This window comes from Diceros bicornis, chromosome 5 (assembly GCF_020826845.1).
Source record: "Diceros bicornis minor isolate mBicDic1 chromosome 5, mDicBic1.mat.cur, whole genome shotgun sequence".
In the NCBI taxonomy this organism is placed as follows: Eukaryota; Metazoa; Chordata; class Mammalia; order Perissodactyla; family Rhinocerotidae; genus Diceros; species Diceros bicornis.
Genome location: NC_080744.1, coordinates 14569301 through 14594924, shown reverse-complemented (window position 1 = coordinate 14594924; position 25624 = coordinate 14569301). Strand labels below are relative to the sequence as shown.

At 39.1% G+C, this 25624-nt stretch overlaps 1 protein-coding gene across 2 annotated transcripts; it reads right to left on the bottom strand.

Moving 5' to 3' along the window:
- Positions 1-2988: 2988 nt before the first annotated feature.
- CFL2 (cofilin 2) lies at positions 2989-7277 on the bottom strand. Of its 2 annotated transcripts, none has more exons than XM_058540734.1 (4): positions 7202-7277; positions 5870-6177; positions 5675-5751; positions 2989-5591 (listed from the first exon to the last, which is right to left on the bottom strand). In XM_058540734.1, the coding sequence occupies exons 1-4, from the start codon at positions 7202-7204 to the stop codon at positions 5479-5481; spliced, it is 501 nt and encodes a 166-aa protein (XP_058396717.1). In that variant the 5' UTR covers positions 7205-7277; the 3' UTR covers positions 2989-5478. The 2 variants fall into 2 exon arrangements, with proteins under 2 accessions (XP_058396717.1, XP_058396718.1); XM_058540735.1 differs by lacking the exon at positions 7202-7277 and adding an exon at positions 6289-6783.
- Positions 7278-25624: the final 18347 nt, after the last annotated feature.

Here is a 25624-nt window from a genome sequence, read left to right as displayed (position 1 = left end):
ATGAAAAGCAACAATTAAGAGAAGCTGCTAGGGCTGGCCCCATGGCTTATCGGTTAAGTGCACGCGCTCCACTACTGGCGGCCCGGGTTCAGATCCCGGGCGCGCACCGACGCACCGCTTCTCCGGCCATGCTGAGGCCGCGTCCCACGTACAGCAACTAGAAGGATGTGCAACTATGACACACAACTTGGGGCTTTGGGGAGAAAAAAGGCAAAAAAAGGAAGAGGATTGGCAATAGATGTTAGCTTAGGGCCAGTCTTCCTCAGCAAAAACAGAGGAGGATTGGTCATGGATGTTAGCTTAGGGCTAATCTTCCTCACAAAAAAAAAAAAAGAGAGAGAGAAGCTGCTATAGGCAAAGAATAGTGATGTAAAATGCAATATCTGAGCGTTTACAAGAATGAAAGTCAAAAGAAAAGCTACACAATTAAAAAAAGGCATAAAAAGCCAGCTAACCCTTTTGATGTTAATTACTTAAGAGGAATCATCTATTTCAGGAGCTTCTCAGGTCAGCATGCTAGTATATTATACAATTGAAATTAATGATAACCCTGAGTCTTCAATACAGTTCCTTCTAGTTAAGCATTACATTTTGATATCAGCCTACTTCTCGATAGGGTGACCACATCTGGTTTGCTTGGGACTGTCGCAGCTTAAGCCTGTTGTCCTGGCATAATTATTTTTTATTTTTTTTCTGAGGAAGATTCACCCAGAGCTAACATCTGTTGCCAATCTTTCTCTTTTTTTGCTTGAAGAAGAGTCACCCTGGTTTAACATCTGTGCCAGTCTTCCTCTGTTGTTTGTGGGTCACTGCCACAGCATGGCTGACAAGTGGTGTAGGTCCGTGCCTGGGACCTGAACCCGTGAACCAGGGCTGCCAAAGCAGCACATGCTGAACTCAACCACTACACCATGGGGCCAGTCCCCTGGCATAATTCTTAATAGCTTCCCCTTCACTCTCAAAAAGTCCTCTGGTTTGGGTGGTAAATTTTAGGGTCACCCTACTGAGTGGTGACTATGTGCCAGCAACTATTCCAGGTGCTGTCTTTTATCCTCACAATCCTATGAGATGGGATACAATTATCTCCTTTTTATAGATGAACTAAGGCTCTGAGAGGTTAAGTGACTTTCCTAAGATCAATCAATTAGTAAGCGTTAAAGGCCTACATGTGAACAACTCACGCAGTCTGATACCAAAGTGCCAGTTCTTAACCACTATAATACACAGTACTAACTATCCCTCCTTAGAAAAATGGGTAGAGGAACAGAGGGAGGGAGATATCCAAGATTTTGGAAAAGGACTAAAAGGTATCGGCTTTCTGGAAAATGTGTCTATACAGTCCTTATGGTTTCCACAATCCCATAAATTTACAACACTGAAACATCTAAGAAAACCTTTTAAGGGTAAAAATATCTCAGATTTTTATGAGCATGGGCTTTCTTATAAAACAAAAATTCCAAGACTGTTTTCCAAATATTCTTGAGATGCTACTTTAAAAACATACTAGTTATGCCCTGCTCAAAAAATCAGATTATTCCAACTTTTTAAAAAGAAAATTAGTAACTCACTGCTTGCTACAATACAAACGCAGAGTGAAAAGTATACTGGACTGGAATCAGCTTTGCTACTCAATAGCTGTGATGTCCCTTAACCTCTCCAAACTTCACTTCCTTCAGTGTGGCAGAGAAATATTGATAGCTGGTTAAGAGGACCTAAAGAAGTCAAGATAGATCTCAAAGGCCTTGAGAACTATAAAGGACTACATAAATTTCAGGTATTAATAAGTCATAGATTTTTGATAACCTTGATCATAAATTTATGTGAAGTATTCCAAAACAATAATATTTCTCTAACTTTATTTCCTCTTTTATTTTTTACTTCAAAATTATTTGGGGAAAAAACTAGTATCTGATTGGCCACATGTGAACAAGAAAACTACACTAAAAAGATTAAGAGCAGTCAAAAACATCAACTCAGAGGCTACACTTCATACTTCATTTTGAAAAAGATGCTACATATCAGCTAATTTGTCCTTAAACTGTGAGAATAAATAGAAGTTACAAAAACATAGTTCAAAGACTTACAATAAATCCTATTTTCAACGTGGTTATCTACTTTACTTATTTAGAATAGTTTAAACAAATTATTACATTTACATAGCATTTCCTTGTTTTCCCAAAAGCATTTCCATATTTGATCCTCAGCACCAAGTACGATAGACAGATATTATCATTCTCATATAATGAATTAAAAAACTGAGGCTGAGAGAGATTAATTTGCCAAACTGCTTTATGACAGGAAACTGAAGGGGAGGGATGAATCCCAATTCTACAAGGAAAGAAAGCAATTATTTAGATGCTCTAGAGCAAAAGAACAGCCTTAGACTTATTGGCTGAGATGAGACATACGGTATCCTATAAATTCACGCTGTCTGAAAAGCAAAATTCATTGCAGCCTGCCTGCATATCTCTAGTAGCTTTAATATTCATAGAAAATGAATATTCCTGTTTGTTTTCGATCTCAAGCTATTATTAAATTTGCAATCAAAAATAGGACCTATGATGAGCAGAACCAGATTATTTTTCCCAAGTGGCAAACCTAATGAAAGGTGTTCCCAACCCCTCTATGATTTACATTGCTGAGACTATTCCTTAACAATGAAACACTTTTAAAATAATTTTCTCCCAAAGCTCATTTGCTAGATTCCATAAATTAGCTGCTATAAAGGATCTATGTATCAGAGAAACTCAAACCTAGTAAGAGGCTTTTCTTCCAATCTACTAACAAGGCATGTTACATACACAACGCTGGCCATATTCTTCTAGATAATGATGGAAAACAACAGCTGATAGCCAGTTTGGGACAAACGCCAACTGTTCCCATTTGTTTGAAAATGTTAAAATTAATTGCTACAACACTCAGTTTTCAAAGAATATTCATCTCTCTAAATGAGAAAGTATATCAACTAAAATCCTAAAAAAAGACTAAAGATAATGGTGCCTCTGATGTGCAATATCAGTTTTAAAAATTTTAATGTTCCGAAGTATGAGTAAACACATCTCAACAGCTTTATATATTTTCATATATTTTATTTTTTTAAACACTTATAATTTTGCAAGCTAGCAGTAAAATATCGTCCTCAATATTTTACTGATTAGCACCGTATACCTTTTAAAGCTAACCGGAACATTGTTTCATTGTAAATGATTGTAAAAATAAAATGATCATTTCAAGTGCCAAATTAGTCTCAAGTAACATGTGAACCATTAATTTTATCATTATTTTTGGCTTTGTGCACAAAGATGCATTTCAAAGATAAACTTATTATTCGTACCAGTTCTGTCAATCTAACAAATCAAAGTACCACAGTTCAAAGCAATATTTAATCTCTGAAATCATTATATGAAGAGGCATATAAGAAAGTTGAGAAATCAGCCATAAAAACAAAAGCTACTACATAACTTAGAGTCCCTTATTTTTTTAGAAGACTGAGGAACTAATGAAAAATTCCATGGTACAAGTATCAATTACACGTATGGTTTAGTATATGTCAGTATTCTCATGCTTTACTTATGAGTTTGGCCTTACCAAAAAGCCATCAAAATGTCCAGGATAACTCACAGGGACAGCTGGAAGCCTGAAATAAAACTGCTCAGTGCAAAAGACCCCAAGCCATTCATATAATTTTAAATGGAAGCCTAGACATTTAACTCCTATTTCTGTTTTCAACTGAAAAATCTTTTGACATATGGAAAATATCTAATTATACTCAAATTATTTCTACACATTAAAAAAAGGGGGCTTTTTCATTTCCTGTTTTCTGATAAGAGCATTCTTCAGAGCTATGGGGTTAAGTTCTTCGTCACGATTGACTGCTTACAAGCGTGCCTGTTTTGCATACCAGTAGAATCAAGTCCAGTTTTGCCATTTGTGGATAACTATGACAAGATACAAAAGCATGTGTTTGCCATAAATAGCTCTGGCTAACAGCAAACTGCTCACACTAAGCAGATCAAATTCTCTATAAGGAGAGCAGTCTGGACCACAGCCAAATCCCACTACTAATGTTTAAGACTGCTATATCAGTTCTTTTTTTCCAATTGGCAAAATGTATTAAGAAATAATAGCTGAAACAAAAGTTCCTAAACATGAGAAGTATTATTAACCTTTTGAAGGACATTTTACAAATTATTTTCGTTATGACCAAATACGCCATAAGAGCTTCCTGCTTCCACTACTCAACTACTTAGAAATGTAAATGTGAATTAAAAAATAACTAATTTATCCAGAGAACAAATCAGGTATTGAAGAGAATCTATGTCAAAGTGCAAAAAAATAATTTCTGATCTCCATATTAATACATAAGGAAATAAATAAACCAATGCTTATAAAAGTACCCTTCTATAACAATAATATTTTATATTAGTTGACTTCAGGATAGAATATTTTTTAAACCAAATAAACCCAACAAATTGGAAAATATCATGCATGAATGTTGTACAAAAAAATTCTTAAATGACCAGTGCAGAGATTAACAATAGCTGTTCACCCTAGAAGCTGCTTCACATAACATTTTGCAAAATGTCCAAGGAAAACAAGGCAACGTTCTGTAATATGCCACAATTTTTATTGCAACGTGGCCATTTTTGTGGGGTGGGGAGTTTGATCTCAAAAACAATGTTCCATTAAGGCTCTTTTATACAGAAATTGCCATCATGACTGATATTCAAAATATCTTTAGTGTTGCAAGACTTACATGGTAAACATAAAACTCCTACACTTATTCAGTAGTGTACACTCAATGGAAAACAAAAAGGCATTAATAACAGCTATTTCTTTCAAGAAGATATGCAGGTAACAGGAATGAACACTGAGGTACTATGATAAGTTGATGACACAGTTAATACAACTTAATTGGCATTCCTTTTGGGGGTGGAGGGTTAAACTTATTACAAAAAAGTGCTCTCAATGCATAGTGTTACATCTGTGCTGCCATGTCACAAAAATAGGCTTGCCAAGGCAGGTGAGGTGTATGAATGCTCGAGCCTCACAGAACCGCGATCAAGTGCAACTATAAATAATACTGAATAAAGTTTACCATCTTACCAGTGGATAATACTTTCAAGGCATTCAATTAGCTTACCCTTTGCAGTATTCTAAGCTATTCACATTGACAATCATATTCACGGTAGTGCTTGCTGCAAGGGATGCGTAAAACCAGTTGTTTTGGCTAAAATATGATGGGAAGAAGGCATTCCTTGGGTTCTACATAAAAGTAACAGTTTTAAACAGTCTAATGGCAATCACTGATAGGCTGCTTACATGAATGATATTTCCTTCATTCATTGTGTTGAAAGGACCCAATGGGAAGAGGAAAAAAAAAACCACCACCAACAACAAAAACTCTAATACTATTCCAATTGACTGAGCTGGAGAAATGGAAGCTCCCTAAGATCCAGATGGCACTTGACTGTCATTTTATAAGGGTTTTCCTTCAAGTGAAACTACTACGTTGCCTCCCAATTTCTCTCCAAGTGTCGAACGGTCCTTTATATCATCCAAGCCATTAACTTGCCACTCATGTTTAATACCTAGAAAGAAAAAACATTATCCCATTACCTTATTACAATTAAGAAAGAGTAATTCCTCTGCACCAAATAGTCAATGTTTGTACCTGTAAATTTCTTTTTAATGGCATCTTTAGAGCTAGCATAAATCATCTTGCTTTTTAAAGGTGCACTTTCAGGAGCCCTACAGGAAAAAAAAAACAACTGTTGAATCCCACTTAAAAGAAAAACAAAGGCAAAACTGACTATGTTAATAACAATCCTTGCATTTTAAAAGTACTTTTTCTATTGTTTTTACACACCAGAATATAAATACTAGGTCTTCTTTCTTAGACTCTTTTGTTTCGTATGTGGCATCGTACAAAGCATATCGGCAATCATTCAGAGGTAGCAACTTCACAAAAGATGTGTAGGGGTCCTCTACAGTATCACCAATGTCACCCACCAAGATCTGCTTTGCTTCCTCTACAATTATTTGTCTTTTGTCATCGCTTAAACAGAAGAGAACTGCTTTCTTTCTTTTTTTGATCTCCTCTTGTGTAGAAGATTTCCTTACTTTCATATCATTAAAAACTTTGATGACTTCATCATTCACTGTAACTCCAGAAGCCTGGAAATAAAAAAAGAACAGCAATTCAGAACAAGTATTTTGGTTTTAACCAAAATTACTGCTTGCCTAGAGAGGATTAGTTTAGTCTGGACATCAAAAACTGCACCGTACCATTCAAGTAGTCCAGCCAGATTTGCCACATTTTAGGCATCAGTACATGATGCGCCAAAAGATTCGAACTCATCCGGCCCCATTCATCCTTTTTAAAGGGGTTTGGAAGTTGAAGTAAATGGCAAGTAGAGAGGGAAAGGGACAAATACAGCCTGTCCCATCCCTGAAATGTTTCCTATTTCACTGGGTGATGTCAGAGCTCCAGGAGCAGCAGCAAAAATACCTTCTGTATTGTGTCAACTCTGCGGGCCTTAAAAAAACACTTTTGGATTTCAGTTAATGCTTCTACTATTTTTTTCTTTAAAGTCATCCTCGCCAGTGCCGTTTCCTCATAAGGAAAGAGAATCAAGTGTGAACTCCACACCGCCCACAGCTACAACATAATTGCCTCTCCACTCAAATGCAGACACTTCAAAACTAACGGATTCAGTGTAAAAGCTTTTTACGGCGAGAAAGCGCTTTTAAAAGAGTTTTCCCATCTCCTCGACCTCCCCCCGAGGGGTTTATGACAGCCACCATACCCTCCTCGAAAGCCTCCAGCAAGGGCTTGAGGGCACGGACCAATTTTAGAGCCGCGTGTCCAGGAAAATCAGAGCACAGGGCAGACCCTCCCGCGCCCGGCGCCCCGGCCCCTGCTGCCACCGCCCGCCGGGCTCAGGCCCCGACCCTCGACCCCCGCCCGCGCCCGGGCCCTCCCCGCCCCCAGGAATCCGAAGAGCGGCAGGGCCCGGCCTGACGGCGGGAGGGCAGGCCGGCCGGAGCGGGAGCAGCGGGGCCGCAGCGCAGGGCGCCCACCTCGGAGGCCCAAATCAGGTTAAAATGGCGGCCTCGCTCCCAGGGCCCTGCAGGCCGCGCGGGGGGCTCTGCTCGCCGCGCTCCAGCCCCGGGGCCCCGGCCGGCGCGCCCGCCTTACCATAGTGCCCGCGGCTGTGGTGCGGCGGCGGCTCGGGCTCCGGCTCTGTGGCGCTGGGAGGAGGCGGAGAAGGAGGAGGAGGCGGAGAAGGAGGAGGAGGGGCGGCGGGCCGCGGCGAGTGCGGGGCACGCCGGGAGCTGCAGCCCGGGAGGCGGCGGCGGCTCGGGGGGCTGCGGGCGGCGGGCGGGGCTGTCACGTGGGCGCGCCCGCCGGCCCTTCCGCCGTCCGGCCCCGCCCGCGTCCTCGACCTGACCCGGCGCGCGCGCCCGGCAGGCCTGCTGGCTGCGGGGCCGTGGCCCGAGCCCAGGCATCTGGCAGAGCCGCCTGGAGCCCCGGCCCCACCCGTCGGCCGCCCCGGGAAGGCGAACGGCTCCCCGAGGGGCGCTGTCTCTCCCGGGGCGCTGCTCCGGGCTGGGCGCGCCTGAGGGGACCGGCGCGCCAAGCTGTCCTTCCTATATTCACCTGGGGGTTCCACCGAAAGGGCTGGATTCCAACGTTTGACTGTTTTTGGAAAGCTCTAGTGAGAGATGGCGTGAATTGTGTAGATCTTCCTCCAATTAAATAAGTGTCACGGACTAGGTGCTTCAAGAAACTCAAAAGGGGGTTTGGAAGCAATTAACTGTTTTTCCAGGTCGTTGCTTTTCCTTTTGTGTGTTAAGGAGATGTAACCACCAGCCATCCTGAAACTGACCAAGTCTCACCACAAGACCTATGCCCATGACCTTTGCCTTATGTTTAATGCAAAGATCTCTCCAGGAGGAGCATAGGCCTTATGTGGAAGCATGTTCTCCAGCTGAGCCTGTGCAAGCGAATACCTACCTCTTCCTTTTGAATATTCATTCCCCCACCAAATAAAAGTTCCTGCTTTCCCGTGTTCCAGGACACCATGACTTTGGAAATGATTCCTCATGGCCTCCTATCTGCAGCAAATACACTTTACTTTGTGAGACAACTTCCACTGGTGTGGAGTCTTATTTAACTCACCAGGAGGTGAGCCCACATGGTTCGGTATCATAAGCACTCTAGGGGATTACCCCAGTTTACTGAATTACTCAGCAAAAACAAAATGTCAAAAAGGTGGAAAATCACTTTCCAAAAGTCTGTGGCTGAAATAATAGTAATAGGGAAAAAATTAGGTAGTAACATCCCTTGGTAATATCTTTTTATATATTAGACTTCCTAGGAAATGGATTGTACTCATGGTGGTAGTCTTTTCTTCATGAAGCCCCAGCTGTGACAGCTGACATCAAATAAGTGGACCCAAGAGCAAAGTTGCCTCCCTCTTCTTGGCAGTCACAACCTCTTCTAGCAAAGCCGGTATCACTGAGCCAAGGCTCTTCTCTAACTAAACCTTTTTGATATTTATACAAGTATCCCATTTATCATGGAAAAATTGTCACTCTATACTTTGAGGAAAATTTTAAACATTTAACGCTTTATGAGTTTATAATGAAAATGTTATAAATGAAACACTTTATATGCTTATCTGTAATGAAAGGAAGATTTAATAGTGTTTAATTACCTTGGGCTGATTTATGCTACCTTTTCTCCTAAGCATTTACTATTTCCACCTGTCTTTATTTGTAAAATTGGTAAAATGAATTTAAAACTCTGATCAGTAGTTAAATTTATGTTGTGAAAAAGACTTGCACTAAAAAGTTAGAATTGTTATTGCCTAAATCTGTTGGGAACAAAGTAGTAAGTCCAGATGAACCTTGAAGCAAACTAAGGCAGTGGTGCGGTGTACGGGCAAGAACTCTGGGCCGGGAGTGGGAGACTTGGGTGTTAATCTTGACACTGTCCCTATCTCTGTAACCTGGAAGGGCTTTCAACCCCTATAGACCTTGGGTGCTTCATCTGGAAAACAAGCTCTGATTAAATTATCTTTAAAGTCCTTTCTGGCTTTAAATTTCAGTTTCCTAGTATACCAGTGTTTTTCAGGAAATGGTGTATATATGTTCTCAGGATTAAGTAAGTTAGGGATGGAAAATCATAATAAGAAGGGTTATGCCCTAGTTTGTGTGGTAAATTCTGGTATCCAAAATTTAATATATTTTAAATGGAACACGTTAGTTATTGCCCATGAAACATGAACCTAGTTTTTATGTCCATAGCTTGTGCTTATTTTCTTAATGGGAAGATTGGCTTAGTTTAGAGACAAAAATTGAGAAGAAATTTCCCAGTGTCTCAGCATGAATCCCAAGCAAGTAGATAATAATGTTTTACATTTAGCTAGTACATTACAGTTTATGAAACCTTTCACTTTCTTTATCTTTCTTGAAGTTCCAAGGAAATCACGGAGAATGGATCTCTAGTGCTCCAATTCCAGAAATGTTAGTCACCCCCAGCTGTGGCATCAACCCTTCAAGCCTCTCTCCCCCTTCCCCTTGAGAAGGTTCATAGTTCGAGAGTTGATACTTCCCATGTGCTAGGATTCTTTTCCTGAAGATATTTTTGTCTTTGCACATATCCGTTTGCATTGTAATATCTTATTTATGTGTTCTGCACCCCACTAGACTGTAAGCTCCTTAAGGATCTGAGTCCTACTCATCTTTGAATTTCTGGAACCTGGCACATAGTAGGTACTCAATAGATGATGAAGTAATAAATTTAAGAGGCTTTAGTGCTATAAAGAGAACAAAAAGCAAGCTCCTGAAGATTGTGAGGCCTTTCCACGTATCCTTGTGAGGCTGGCTCTTAGAACCTCAGGGCCGATAGCAGCTCCTTCCCTTCGCGCCTGTTATTTATAAAGAGAACCTACCACCGCTTGGTAAAGCGGTGCTTCATGCAAGCATTGCTGCATGAAGTTTGGCCCCTGTGTAGTGGAGGGATCTGAGTGTCGTACATCATGTGTATTAGTTTCCTGTGTCTGTTAACAAATTACCACAAATTTAGTGGCTTAAAACAACACAAATTTATTGTCTTATGGTTCTGGAGGTCAGAAGTCAGAAATGAGTCTTATGGGGCTAAAATCAAGGTGTTTGGCAGCACTTCATTGCTTTTGGAGTCTGCAGGAGGAGAATACGTCTTCTTGCCTTTTCCAGCTTCTAGAGGCTGCCAGCATTCCTTGGTTTGCGGCCCCAGGTAGCAATTGTATCACTTGCACCTCTGCTTCAGTCATCACATCTCTGACTCTCTCTCCTGCCTCCCTCTTTCACTTCTAAGGACCATTGTGATTACTTTGGATCCACCGGATAATTTAGGATAATCTCCCATCTCGAAATCATTAACTTAATCACACCTGCAAAGTCCCTTTTGCTATGTGAGGTAACATATTCACAGATTCTGGCGCTTAGGACAGGGAGATCTTTTGGGAGCCATTATTCTGCCTACCACACCATATCTTCTCTCTTTAGCAATGTCAAGTCCAAGCAAACGATTAACAGGTGGGACAGAAGGACCTGGAACAATCTAGAACTAGAATGCACATCTAAACTATCGTTTTCCATTTGCTGGACCACACATGGATGACAGCAACAAACAACCATTAGGAACTAAGTGAGAGTAACCTCAAAGAGGATGGATCTGAATGGAATCTCAGCTTTGACACAATAGTGGTACAATCTCAGGCCATATACTTAACTGCTCTCAGGCTGTTTCCTCCTGTGTAAAATGGGGATTATGGTGAGGATCAAGTGAGATAATGAATGTAAAGCTCCTTCCAGCAAGGGACTAGGAAGCCTGGGGCTACTGTTACCACCAGTGCAGAGTGAAGGTGAGAGCGTGATTTTACCCACTCACGGGCAACAGTCATGGAGTAATTCCAAGCCTCCTGGGTATAGATTTGTAAGGCTCAGCTAAAGTTTGTTTACTCAAGATTCCTTCGAAAATTGGAAAAGTGAACACCTCCTAATGCGTATTCTCCCAAGAAACAATCTAGATGGAGTTTCTGTGGCATGTAAAGTCTAGAATCATTTTTCAAGTCCTATCTAAAACAATGAATCTGGAAGATTATGCAGAAAAATTCTCTTCGAGCCCTACTCCCTGTCAAGACACATCACACTCAGCTCCCACAGCCACTTCCTGACAAAGACAGATGTAAGCATAAAGACACTCACTACTTCACACGGTACCTTTCCACCCACGTGCCTTCTTTACTCTGACATACCCTTCCTAACCCACGCCTGAGCTAGAAGACTGGTAAGGAGGCAGGGCAGGTGTTTTTCTAAATCCAAGTTTGAACTTAGAACTAGAAAATAAACACAGTGGGAGATGTGTGTTGGAGTCTGATCTCTGTTTCTTTCTCTCTGACCCACAAAACTCACTTTGGGTCTTACACGTCTCACCTCAGTTCTTTCTAATTTAGGAACATGACCTCACAATAAAGGAACTTAGCAGCCTATGCCACATGAAGAGGTAATAAGACAGACGGTAGCAGCAGTGAAATGCAGAAAGTAGTGAAATGAAGTTCAAAATGGTCTCAAACTCTCTCTATATAAATGGTAGTTTCAACTTAAATCACAGACACCTTTATCAGATCTGCCTGTCAGTTATTTGTGATATTAATTGAATCATGACAATGAATAGCAACTGGTTACCTAAATTATACAAACCATACAAAACAGCATCTGAAAAAAGAAACTTGCTAGTAATTTATTTTAAGGTAGAAATCCTTTATTTAGCTTACTTTATTATAAAAGCTATAGATTTTTAAATCACAGAAAATCATACAGACATGAAAATGTAACAAATGAAAACTATTATGTTAATAGACATGAATAAGAGTAGGCAAGAGATCAAAAACTAATTCAAGAGTGAGAAGAGTTTATTCATTCCATTCATTCATTCCTTCTTTTATTTCATTGATTGAGCAACATCTCCACTATCTAATTTTAGAACATTTTTATCACCCCAAAAAGAAAACCCCATATCCATTAGCAGTCACTCCCCATTCCTTCCTCCCCTTTGCCCCTGGCAACCAACCACTAATCTACTGTCTCTGTAGATTTCCCTATTGTGGACCTTTCATATGAATGGAATCACATAATAGGTAGTCTTTTGTGACTGGCTGCTTTCACTCAGCATAAAGTTTTCAAATTTCATACATATTGTAGTATATGTCAGTACTTCATTCTTTTTTATGGTCAAATAATATTCTGTTGTATGGCTATACCACATTTCCTTTATCCATTTATCATTTGATGGGCATTTCAGTTGTTTGCACTTTTTGGCTATTGTGAATAATGCTACCATGAATATTGGTGTACAAATTTTTGTGTGAACATATAATTTCATTTCTTTGGGGTATATACCTAGAGGTGGAATTACTGGGTCATATAGTAACTTTATGTTAAACATTTTGGGGAGCTGCCAAACTTTTTCAAAGTGGCCACATCATTTTACAATCTTACCCACAATGTACAAGGGTTTCAATTTCTCTACATCCATACCAACACTTGTTATTGACTTTTTTATTTTAGCCACCCTAGTGAGTGTGAAGTGGTATCTCATTGTGGTCTTGATTTGCATTTCCCTAATGGCTAATCATGTTGAGCATCTTTTCATGTGTTTATTGGTCAATTGTATATCTTCTTTGGAGAAATGTCTATTAATATCCTTAGTCCATGTTTTCATTGATTGTCTTTTTATTGAATTGTAAGAGTTCTTTATATATTCTGGATACAAGTCCCTTATTAGATACATGATTTGCAAAAAATTTCTCCCATTCTGTGGATTATGAGTTGTCTTTTCACTTTCTTATTGGTTTCCTTTGAAGCAGAAAACTTTGAAATTTTAATAAAGTCTAGTTTATCTAGATTTTCTTTTGTTGCTTGTGCATTTGGTATTATATCTAGAAAACCACTACCTAATCTGTGTTTATAAAGATTTGCACCCATGTTTTTTCCTATGAGTTTTATAATTCCAGCTTTACATATAGGTCTATGATCGACTTTGAGTTACTTTTATAGTATGGTGAGGTAGGTGTCTAACTTCTTCCTTTTGCATGTGGATATCCAGTTGTCCCAGCACCATTTGTTGAAAAGATTATTCTTTTCCTCAAATTTGTTTTTTAAATGCCATTATAGGTATGCTAGCAATCACATTCTAAAATGCTATCAATTTTTACATTTATAATTGCTTACTGACAAATTAACTGATAACAAGACAGGAATTTCTCTCGTATTTCACGACTGGATTGTGTGTCTGAGAATTCATTTCTTAATAAATAAGTCAATAGAAATGTAGTTTGTTTTTTCCCAAAAGTACTGAGTTGCTACTGTGTGTCAGGAACTGTGCTAGACGTTGGGTGTAAGATGAACAAAACAGACATGGTCCCCGCCTTCATGGGGCTTGTAGTCTAGTGAGAAAATAACAGGGGGGCCCTGCTATACATTAGGGGAATTAAGGAAAGTGTTTCGGTTAAAGGGGGCTCCACACAAAGGCAACAGCATGAAAAAAAGACTGAACAAGCAAAGAACTTGGCCTTTCGGGGAAAATATAAGGCCATCGGAGCTACAGTGCAGCAGACAAGAAAGACGGCAGTACGTACAACACGAGGCTGAAGCAGTGGTCTAGGGCCAGTTGACGCAGGACCTATAAACCACGTCCCAGCTCCCCCTGGTGCCCCAGCAAACCCACAGGGGCGCCGCGGATGCTTTCAAGCGTTAGGGGGAAACAGCGACATCTGTCGGACACCACGGGAACTACTAACTCGAGCTGGTTTATACTTAGACGCCAAGTATGATCCTTTGGACCGGTTTTCCGCTGTTGCTGTGATAGAAACAAAGTTCCCCGGGGAAATCGGTGGGGAGCGCGAAATGCAGGTGGCTGTGTCCAATCTGATCCCAAAGTTTGAGAAGTTATGCAGTGCCCAACAGTCGCTAAGCTGTTAGGACATACATATTAAGTCGGACCTAGTTAATACTTAATAAACAGAACTCTTAGGTATTTCGTTTGGCCTAAGAGCGCCTTAAAAAAATTACTGAGATATTAAGGGCATGAGAAAATGTGGGAGCCTCTACTAGTAAGGATTTTAAAGTTTTATTCCAAGTGTTACAAGAAGCTATTAAAAGGGTTTAAACAGAGAGAGTGACAAGGAGGCTTTAATATTTTCTAGTAAAATGATATTCAACTAGACATTTTACCTAAAGTGATTTTGCTTTCAATTACTTGTTCAATTATCACAGTGTCTTAGGTTTGAATTTCAACACTCTAATTAAAGACTCCAGTGTTTTCCTCCCTAACAGACAATTTTGCCCCAAGGCTAGAGACCAATCAAGAACCAAAGCAGAGGCAGGCTTCTTTTAGTGGCTTTTACATTGTTTCTCCCTCCACAAACTCTGTCTACAAAAAAGTGGGGAGGGGCAGGACCCTGCTTCTCTGATGGCTCTTGGCTCCCTTAAAGTTGGAAAGGATGGAACAGAATTCCAACGTAGACCAGGCTCCCAGAGGTGCCTCCTTTTCTAGTTGCTTGAAATTTGTCTCCTCTCAAATGGGTTTGACCATTGTGACGGATGGTGCTGCTGCTACCAGTGTCTGTTCTCTTCCACTTCAGTAAAAGAACATCAGTCTCTATTTTATTTGGAGTTATGCCACCAGCTAACAGACTGAATTTTCCAGCCTCCCTCTCCCGATGTGGCCACATGACCAATTCAACCAATGATATGTGGACTCCCCAGAGGACTGCTTAAAAGGAGCTGTGTTAGCTGGAAGGTGAGTTCTCTTTGCCCTTCTGCCCTTCCTTCTTTTGGCTTGTGTCACAGACTTGATGGTTACAGTGCCACCAGCCCTCTTGGACCATGAGAGAGCTTGAGAATGAAAGCCAGATGCTAGGATGATGGAGCAGAAAGATGGGAGGAGCCCGGATCTCTGATGACCGTGGAGCCACCATACTAGTCCTGGATAGCCTTCCTCTGGCTTAGATATGACAGAAAAGTTTCTGCCTTAGTCAAGCCACTATTACTTGGCTTGGACTTTTTTTTTGTTTCACGCAACCCAATCTAGCCTAGTAGTCCTGATATATGATTACCTGAAATAAGGTCCCAGCCGTTGAACCCTTTGGCCAGGGTGGGGACTGCCATTTTGACAGATGGTTTTTATTTAGTATCAAAGGATATTTTTTCTCTGGGCACTAGTTCAGCTCCAAATTTATTCTCACATTTTTAGCCAGTGCCCTTCTTTTCTTTATTTAGGCAGTTTACAGAGTAAACTACTCTCTCTCTATATATATACACACATGCACATATCCACACACACGTAGATATTTTGACAATATAAATAATTTCTCAAGTTATAGATTCTACAAAGGGTCTGTACTCAACAACAGTAATTTGACAGCAATCCTGGACCAGAAATGGAATTATCATGAATTGTGTGTGTAGGAAAGGGAGGGCGAAGTGTCCGATGGGCTGAGCAATCTCTCCAACATTCCTCCCAACCACACACAAGGTGCCTGTTGTAGTCACCAATTTAGGTTCGTTTCCCAGCTCACAACAATTCTTTCTCTCCGAAGAAAGGCTCTAATGGCAAGTCTGTGATATGTGGCACAAGGATGCACCCCTAATGGCCTAGTCTGTGAAACAGTGAGGTGCCACCCCCAACACCCACCATCACCCTCCCCTAAATAGTACCTAATTGGTCCGGAAATGGGCTTCTGAGCAAAACTAGCACAATCAGATTTTTCCAACTGGAACTAAGAGCAGTCCCTCTGTGATTGTGGGCGTTGGGGCCTGAGGGTCTAAGGAGCCACTGTAGCCATATTCCAATCATGTGGAGGAAGTTGCTCTCCAACAACCGGGAACAAAGTTGATCCACAGAAAGAAGTGGATATGAAAGACAAAGATTTGAGTCTTTGCTTCCAGTTGTTACTGAGGCCTGACCTCACCCTCTCCCACCTGTGTTTACTTTAAGAACCTCAAGAACTTTCCAATAAAGTCCCCTTTTTGCCTAAGCTGATGTGAGGTGGTTTCTGTTGTGTCTAATATGACGCCATACATGATTGTGATTGCTCTAAGATGTTATCATAGCATATATGATATATATATATGAAATCCTTATGATCCTTCTTTCAGTATCATGTGGACAAAAAAAAGGGAAAAATAGGTCATAAACAGCAAATGTAACCCCTAAGTGAGCACATTGAATCCTAACAAGATAAATATTCCCATTTTCACAGATGAAGAAACAGACTCAGATAGTTAAGTAACTTGTCCATAAGGTAAATGGCAGAGCTTAGATTAAATCTCAAGACTTCTTGGTTCCAAAACCGATTACCTTTTTACTGTATTAGTCACGTGTTAATAAAAATATATTGAGGGCCAGCCCAGTGGTGTAGCGGTCAGGTTCACGTGCTCCACTTCGGCGGCCCAGGGCTCATGGGTTTGGATCCTGGGTGGGGACCTACACGCTGCTCATCAAACCATGATGTGGTGGCCTCCCACATATGAAATAGAGGAAGATTGGCACAGATGTTAGCTCAGGGACAATCTTCCTCACCAAAAAAAAAAAAGTATATATATATGTATGTATGTATGTATATAGAAAAAATTTTGCCATTTATTTTGAACCCCCTGTAGAGTGCTGGGGGAATTATTCATGAGAATAAGATGTGATTCCCTCAGTTGATTGATTGGTCCACTCCCCAGATCTCATCCTGACTGGCCCTCCCTGGAGGCCCTCCCCCGGACTGGAGGGGAATCAAAGACAGGAGCCAGCATATTTTATGTTATACTGAGTGAAATCACTTCTGTTTTATCACAGTCCATTCAAGCTTAGAGTGTGTTGTGATAAGATCCTTACACAGGAGTGCTGATAATGAGACCTCTACAGGAATGACATTTTTAGATCATTTGTGAGCAAATAAAAAGGAGAACTCCATTCCCTCACCTAAAATGTGCCAAAATGGTATATCAAGTGTTAGTCTAATGTTTATGACTAAAAACAAACATTTGCTCTGAATCATAGAGTTCTTGACATTCTATTATGTTGCCTCAGCAAGCAAGTGTCTTTTCACGTAAGGCATTTTGTCCCTGAGAGAATAATTTCAGTCCTAGAGAGAGTTTTCAGCATGGCCCCCTGACAGACAGGTAGGCCACTGCTGAATTTCTGAGACCTTTATACTACAACCAGTTTACTGATTGCCCATATTCAGTATTATTATTATTATTTTAAATCTTATTTTATTGTGGTAAGAACAGTTAACATGACATCTACCTTCTTAAATTTTTAAGTGTACAATACGTTATTGTTGAAGTATTATTGTTATTTTAATGCCTATTTTCTTATGTTCTAGGCTGTGGCAGTTCATATTATTTAAAACTTTCCAAATAAACCCTTTGAAATTAGAAAATAAGTAATACTTTTATGAGATTAATATAATCCACAAAGTAAATCTAGACTAAATTGCTATTTTAGGCCTGAAACTTCTCTCTCATGGAAAAATATTTATTTTATAGAGCGAATGTATTTTTTCTTTTACACATTTTCTCAGGGGCGTTCATTTATTCTTTCATTCTATAAATATTTACTGAGGGTCAACTGTATGACAGGCACTGTTGTAGTTTCAGTAATGTAACTAGTCTAACGGTGTTTTTTTTTCAATTCTGTAGGGTATTTGGTAGACTAGCTCCAATAGGAACTAATTACTAATTGAACCACATTTTCAGAAATAATTCCTCAGTGCCTTTAGTGGACTAAAAAGATATTGCTGGTACCTGACTTGTCTTTTGACACCCCCTTCTGTCTCTTTGAATTGTTTTTTTGTACAATATTACCTTGTACAGATCGGAAGCACAGTTGGTTTGGCATAACCCAACGAATAAGATAACCAGATACAGCTCTTCATTGCAAGTATGACTGAGTTTGTTGATGATTATTTCTAGGCTGCAATTAAAACACATATCTCTATGACAGAAAATTTAAATTGTCAGATGAAGTCAAATTATGAAAGATCTATGTCTTAGTGAAGCAAAGTTTATTGCTCAATTCACTGTCAGGAATAGGGTAAGGAGCTGTGGTCCATGTGACCCAGGTAAAAGGAAGTCTTCTCCTCTTGCCTTTACCCTTGGATTGATTAGGCTCCCCAAGAGAAGAACCTGGATTTTTTATTTTTTACGGTCTTCTCTCCAGGGAAATTTGGGATGAGTTGCCTCAGGATTTGGTCAGAGGATAAACGCCACACTTCATCCTACCGTTTTTCTGCTGAAGTTGTTTTGACCAGATCACCAGGGGAAAAAAAAACTAGGGAAATAATCAGACCAAAATAAAACAGACAGCATAAAACTACACTTGAAAATATTGGATTTCGTAGAAAAATTAGAAAAGAAAAATGATAGTGGCAGATGCCATTATCAAAAATTTTGTTTGATAATGTACAGAAAAAATTTAAATATACAGAAAATATTTTAAATGTTTCATTTACAGGAAACTGGAAAATCAAATCTTTGTTGTAACCTTCACAAGGGAAAAAACTCATCCTACTGAAACTAATTTTGGCAAATCAAAAATGAAAATGGAAGAAATGATCTAACAGCAATGTATAGAAGGAAATATTTGAGAAATTGAACCATCCTAATAAAATTTCTCTGGTAAATATTTTCTTGGTGAAAATCCATCATATTTAAAATCATAAACATGGAACCAAAACTTTCTTGAATTAAAACTGGAAGGGTCAAGTCTCCCACACTGAACTTCTTTTTCAGGAGGGAACATAGTAGGGCTGCCAGATAAAATAAAGGATTCCCAGTTAAATTTGAATTCCAGATAAACAACCAATAATTTTTTAGTATAAGTATATCCTTTGCAGTATTTGGGGTGTGCTTTTATGCTAGAAAATTATTGTTTATCTGAAATTCAAATTTAACTGGGTGTCCTGTATTTGTATTTGCTAAATCTGGCAACCCTGGATCACAAGCATCTCCACAGGGGATCTCCACACACTCTTGCCTTGAAGTGAGTCCCCACCAGAATCCCACAAGTATTTACCCAGAGTCTACTGTTTGATAATCATGTCAGCATTATCCACCACTGGGAACATTGAGTACAGTCTCAATAGGAATAGTAATATAAATTATGACATCAATTCCTTGGAACACAATGCAGCCATTAAAATAATTATGGAATAATTGAGGGAAAATATCTATAAAGCAATTTTATACGAACAGATACTCACTATGAAACTGTATCTTTAATACAGTTACAAAAGTAAAAATATGTGTGCATATGGGATACCAAGTCAGGATTAGAAGCATTTTATTAGGCTAATAAGACTATTGGGATAATTTTTATTGTTTTTGATGTTTTTAAGCATTTTTACAATAAATAAAAATTAGAAGAAAAAGAAGTGTTCTGCAATGTTAAATGCTGCAGAGAGGTTTTGCATTTGTTTGCATCTCTGTTAAGAATTTCATAGTGTAAGCATGGATGAGGCTATGTTGATGTCATGGGATCAAACAGACACTTAGTAGCTATGGTGCCTCTGCTCTTTTCTCATAGTGTATTAAATATAGCCTATTAGACTCATTCATTAAGAGATACTGGCTTCCTCTGTACATCACAATTATCGTTTCCTAAGGGCTCACAACAGGTACTTATTTTTGGCAGCCTCCTTCATTATATGCCATCTCTTCAAAGTTACCCACTGCCCAAGTTCCATTTGGAATCTGCCGTTATAAACTGGTCTTAATGGTCTAAGGATAAACTCTATTCCAAGAACTTGAGCCAGAAGAATAAAGGAACCCACGGCTATTTGTTTCTCCAAATTCGTAAATTGTCCTGGATTTCAGTGAGCCCTTAAAAGGGATCATTAGTTCTTCAGCAGAAAGGAAAATGAAATTAAAACTATTTGTTTATTGGTTTTTAGTAACTGGGAGAGTGGGTTAAAGAGCCCAATGTTGAGTAAATACTGTCAACTCTTTTGCAAAGAGCGTTGGTGGCTATCGTGTGAGTTTGCCATCTATTGAATTTTATATCCAAATGCATTTTTCTGGCATTGAGAGCTTTTCTGCACTGAATCCAGAATTGAAGCATATGCTTCCTTATGAGTAATTTAATTAAGAGATTTGTTTTTAAACTGGGATGCTTCTCTCTTACAAATTCTCTTGCTAGAAACTTCAGTTAATAAAAACTACACACTATACCTGCCATTATCTTATTCCAAATCCTTAACTCTGTTTGTTGAATTTCAGGAGGGTTATTTCCAGACACTTATTGTCTATTTTATCTAACTTATAGTAAAAGGGAAGAAAAGTTTCCCTGCACACACCTCCCTGAATTTTTCTTTCTAGTTTCTGGGGTAATCACTCCCCCACAGTTGGAAACTTATATTTTTTAAATGAAATAGTCTACATACTGGAAAATAGAATAACATAACCGCCATATGCTCTCACCACCCAGTAGTAAGATTTGCCATATTTGCATGAGATTTCTTTTCTTTTTAACTACAGATACAGTTCAAGTCCACTTTGCAGCCCTCTCTAATCCCAGAGGCAAACACGATCCTGAAATTTACGTAGAATCTTCCTGACTTTGATTTTACACTTTTGTTACAAATGCGTTTTGCCCCTAAACTATATGTAGAATTATTTGGTTTAGTTAAAAATTTCGCACATGTAGTATCTGCAACTCCCTTTTTCTATTCAACATTAAATCCGTAAGATTTATGTGTTCGCTTTTGTAAATTTAGTAAATTAATAATTGCCATGTAGTGTTTCACTACTACTGCCATGTAGTGTTTGTGTGTGAAATTACCACAATTTATTCGTTCCTTGTTTATAGATATTTGGGATCTTTCAATTTCTCATTATTATAAACAGTGCTGCAGTAAGTATCCTTGGACATGTCTCTTTGTATATATGTTCAGTTTCTCTAGAAGCAGAATTTCTGGGTCATAGGGTATGTTTCTTTAGCTTCTCTAGAAAATGCCACATTATTCTCCAAAGTGTGTGTACCGATTTATTCTCACCTCAGTGGTGGATGAGTCCCCAATGATCACATCTTTGCCAACACTAGTATGTGACTCTGTAATTTTTGCCACTTGGGCTGTGTGAACTGGTATTTCACCATGATTTTAATTTTCACTTACCTGATGACTAGTGAGATTGACCATCCTTAACTATGCCCATTTAGATATTTTAAAAAATTTTCTGTAGGGTCAGTTTTCTTTTCTTTATTTGTAGCAGTCCTTTATATATTCAGTATGCCAACCCGTTGTCTGTTATATGCATTGCAAATATTTTTCCCATTCTCTGGACTATCTTTTCATTTTGTTTATGGTGTCTCCTAAGTAAAGAAGTTAAGTAAATTATATAGTAGAATGTTTCAAGTTATTCCTTTAGGTTTGTGCCTTTTCCTTTATGTTTATGGTTTGTCTTCCTCCCTCCCTCCCTTCCTTCCTTCCTTCTTTCCCTCCCTTTTCCTCCTCCCCTTATTCCTCTTCCTCCCCACCCTTCTTCCTTTCTTTCAAGAAATCCTTCCTGACTAGATATTTGATGAGCTCAGGGGATTAGTATTGATTTTTTTTTAGTGTAATAATGGTATTGAGGTCATTTTTGTTTAGAGTCCCGTTTGTTTTAGAGATACGTACTGAAATATTTACAGATGAAATAGTGTGATGAGTGGAATTTTCTTCAAAATAATATGAGGAAGGAGTGGGGGGGCAGATAAAGCAAGATTGACCATGAATTGGTAATTGTCAAAGCTGAGTAATAGGTACATGGGGGTTCATTATACTATTCTATCAAATTTTGTATATGTTAACATTTTCCCATAATAAAAAGCATAAAAAATAGAATGAGAGACAGAGAGGAAATCCTTTCCAACTTGATATGAAAATATTTTCCTATGTATTCTTCAAATAATTTTTAAAGTTTTGGTTTTTTTGCATTTAGGCCTCTAATTCCTGGGTGACTCGGAAGGAACACCGTAGAGGGGAAAGAGGCTTCGATTGCGCTATCCAAAGATGGTCGCGAGGAATGCTTGTGTGGTTGGCCGGGTCCTATGACAACCTTTGTCCTAGGAAAGCCTTTTCCAAATCAATGAGGAGGACAGTTTGCCTTGGCTGTGTGGAAACATACTTTTTGACCCAAATTTGGAGAATGAAGCCCATTATTTTCTATGAAATAGGGATAATCAAAGGATTTGGCATTTATTAGAGATTTTTAAATTCTTGGTCTCTTTTTGACCATTTATCCTTTTTTGGCCATAGGTCAGAATATTTTTTAAAATGTGGTAATTGCATTATTATCTAAGTAAAATATATATATTGTTTTTGTGAGGAAGATTGGCCCTGAGCTAACATCTGCCAATCCTCCTCTTTTTTTTTTTTTTTGCTGAGGAAGACGCTAACATCCATGCCCATCTTCCTCTACTTTATATGGGATGCTGCCACAGCATGGCTTGACAAGCGGTATGTCGGTGTGCGCCCGGGATCCGAACCGGTGAACCACGGGCTGCCGCAGCGGAGCACACTCACTTAACCACTTGTGCCACGTGGCCGGCCCCTAAGTAAAATAATTTTGCTAAAGACTTCATCTCAAAAAGTTAGCTCTTTAAGATTCTGTGCTTGGAATTCCTACCTTCAAAGTAACATGCACATTTGGAAAGATGAACAGCTTCTTCCACATTTGGGTGGAGGGAGTGTCAGATGTTTTTAGATCTATTAGGAAAGAGTTCAAGTTAAAAGTCTTTGATCTGCTGGGATTTCTAACACATGTGAACTCTCAGCACACTTTCTCTAATTCTACCAGATGGAGCCAAATTGCTCATAGTGAGTCCATCAACTTATAACTTGCTTTAGTTACAGATCTCTTGCTTTCTATTTTACAGGATGATTTGCAGTTTGCTCATTTCCATCCAAGAAATTGTCAAGAGATGGTCTGGACTGGTGGACCCTTTATGTTTGTTCTAAGAGATGGCATTATTAGGCCACCCAGTAAGTTAAACAAATATAGTACCTTGCAGACTCGGACATAGTTTAGACGTTAGAGAGAAAAAAGCTGACTTGAAATGGAGGCAGAATATATATATTTTTTCTTGTTCTGAAATAAAGTGAGACTATCCAGCCTCACTGAGACCCAGGAGATCTCAGGATGAAGTTAAATATCCTGTTGTAACTCAACCCAGCACGCATCTCTTGGCTTTCTTTCTTGCAAGTTTAACAGCCATATTATTTTATTGAGTATCCACCATGTGCCTGATACTCTATGGGCCCAATTCTTTCTACAGAAAGACTTAGCTAATCCAGTACTAACCCTAATGGTAAACTATGCAGATAATTCAGTGATAGTTCTTCAAGCAGATATGCAAGTGTTCAAAGAAGTCCATTCTGGTTGTCTCTGCTTATCTGTCCTTTTGATTAAGAATAGGTGTTTGAGAGAGACTCAGAGAAGAGATATTCTCATCTCTACCCATCCTTAACTTTTTTTTTTAATGAGGAAGATTGGCCCTGAGCTACCATCTGTGCCCATCTTCCTCTTTTATATGTGGGACACCTGCACAGCATGACTTGATAAGCGGTGCATAAGTCTGCACCCGGGATCCGAACCTGCAAACCCCGGGCCGCTGAAACAGAGCGCAAGAACTTAGCCACTACGCCACTGGGCCAGCCCCCTCGACTTTTAATAACCATAAAAATAAGCACCATTATAGAATAAGATCAAGAACATCAAAAACTCGACTGTCTCTGCAGCTTCCATTTTGCCCTGACAGAGGCAAAGGTACATTGTTGATGAGTTTGTCACTTCTAGTACCCCTGGGCATATTTCTCATCATTTCATCCATATCCTAGTGTCAGCATCCAAGAACTTTCAAAGTGTTAGCTCTTTTGCTACCACAGTGTTGCAGACTGAATCATTCTAAGTCATGTTGCTTTCTTAACCCTTCAAATAGAAACTTGCAAGCTTGGGATAAACATAGAATAACAGAGATGGGAAAGTCCAATAAAGTTTAGGTGTAGGACAGAGTCTGAAACAATGAGAAAATGACTGTGGGGGGGAGTTCCATTCATTTATTTATTTACACTGTAAATTCTTCCAAAATAGAGTTTAAAGTTGAGATACTGCACTTTTCTATGAGGATTTTATATTTCAGTTTTTAAAAGGGCACAGGGATGATGCAACATTAAAGTTTAGCCTTAAGTTCCTTGGTGGTCAAGGCAAAAGGGAAAGTCCTTGAGTTAAATAGCTCCGATGAACTGATAAAAAGAAGCATACAGTTTGTAAGAAGAAACAGTTCTTTCCTGGGACTAAATTCTAAGAGAAATTCATTGAAATAAAAAAATTAAAAATTAGGTACTATATGCAAGGAGTTTTTGCATGTTTTTTTTCATTTAGTCCTCGCAAAAGTATTGTGAAGCTTCTTGTGTCATCTTCATCTTACAGATGAGAAAACTGAGAATCAGAGGAGTTATGTTGCCTGGACACAGCTGGGTTTTGAACTCTGCTATATCTGAATTAAAAGCCTATTCTATGCTGGTCACACCACACTGCCTCTTAGTGGATGCTCATGTGTATTGTTTGGGTATTTTTGGACTGTGGGTTCATTTTCAATAGGGCTTTATCTGTGGCAATATTCTGAAGCTTGGAGGGAGGCATAGTCCATCCAGAACAGTGTTGTTTCTGTTAGGCACTTCAGGTATGATTAGCCCTCAAGGGCTTCTTTTTCTAGGATCTTGAGGTGGAAACTTAGATTATTGGTTTGAGGGTTTTCCTCTTTTCTAATAGATGCATTTAATGCTATGAATTTCCCTCTCAGTTCTGCTTTAGCTGTGTTGCACAAATCTTAATATGTTGTTTTTTCATTTTCATTCTCTTCAATGTGTTTTTTTATTTCTCTTGATACTTCCTGTTTGACCCATGGATTATGTAGAAGTATATTATTTAGTTTCCAAGTGTTTGGAGATTTTCTTGTTATGTTTCCATTGTTATTTCTAGTCTGATTCCATTGTGATCAAAGAACACACTCTATATGATTTTAATTCTTTTAAATTTGTTGAGGTTTGTTTTATGGCCCAGGATATGGTCTATCTTGGTATATGTTCCGTGGGTATGTGAAAAGAATGTGTCTTCTGCTGTTGTTGGGTGGACTCTTCTGTGAATGCTGATTAGATCCTATTGGTTGATGGTGGTGTTTAGTTCTGCATCTTTGCGATATTCTGCCTAGCTGTTCTATTAATTATTGAGAGAGGGGTGTTGAAGTCTCCACCTATAACTGTGGATTTGTCATTTCTCTTTTCAGTTCTCTCAATTTTGTTCCACATGTTTTGCAGCCCTAAATGCACACATATTTTGAATTACCATTCTTGGTGGATTGATCCTTTTGTTATCATAAAATGTCTCTTTCTGTCTTTCATAATCTTCATTGCTCTCAGGACTATTTAATCTGATATTAATTATAATATTAATTAATTAAGCCACTCCTGCTTTTATCAATGTTTTAATGCTGTATATCTTTTTCTATCCTTTTACTTTCAAGCTACCTATATAGTTA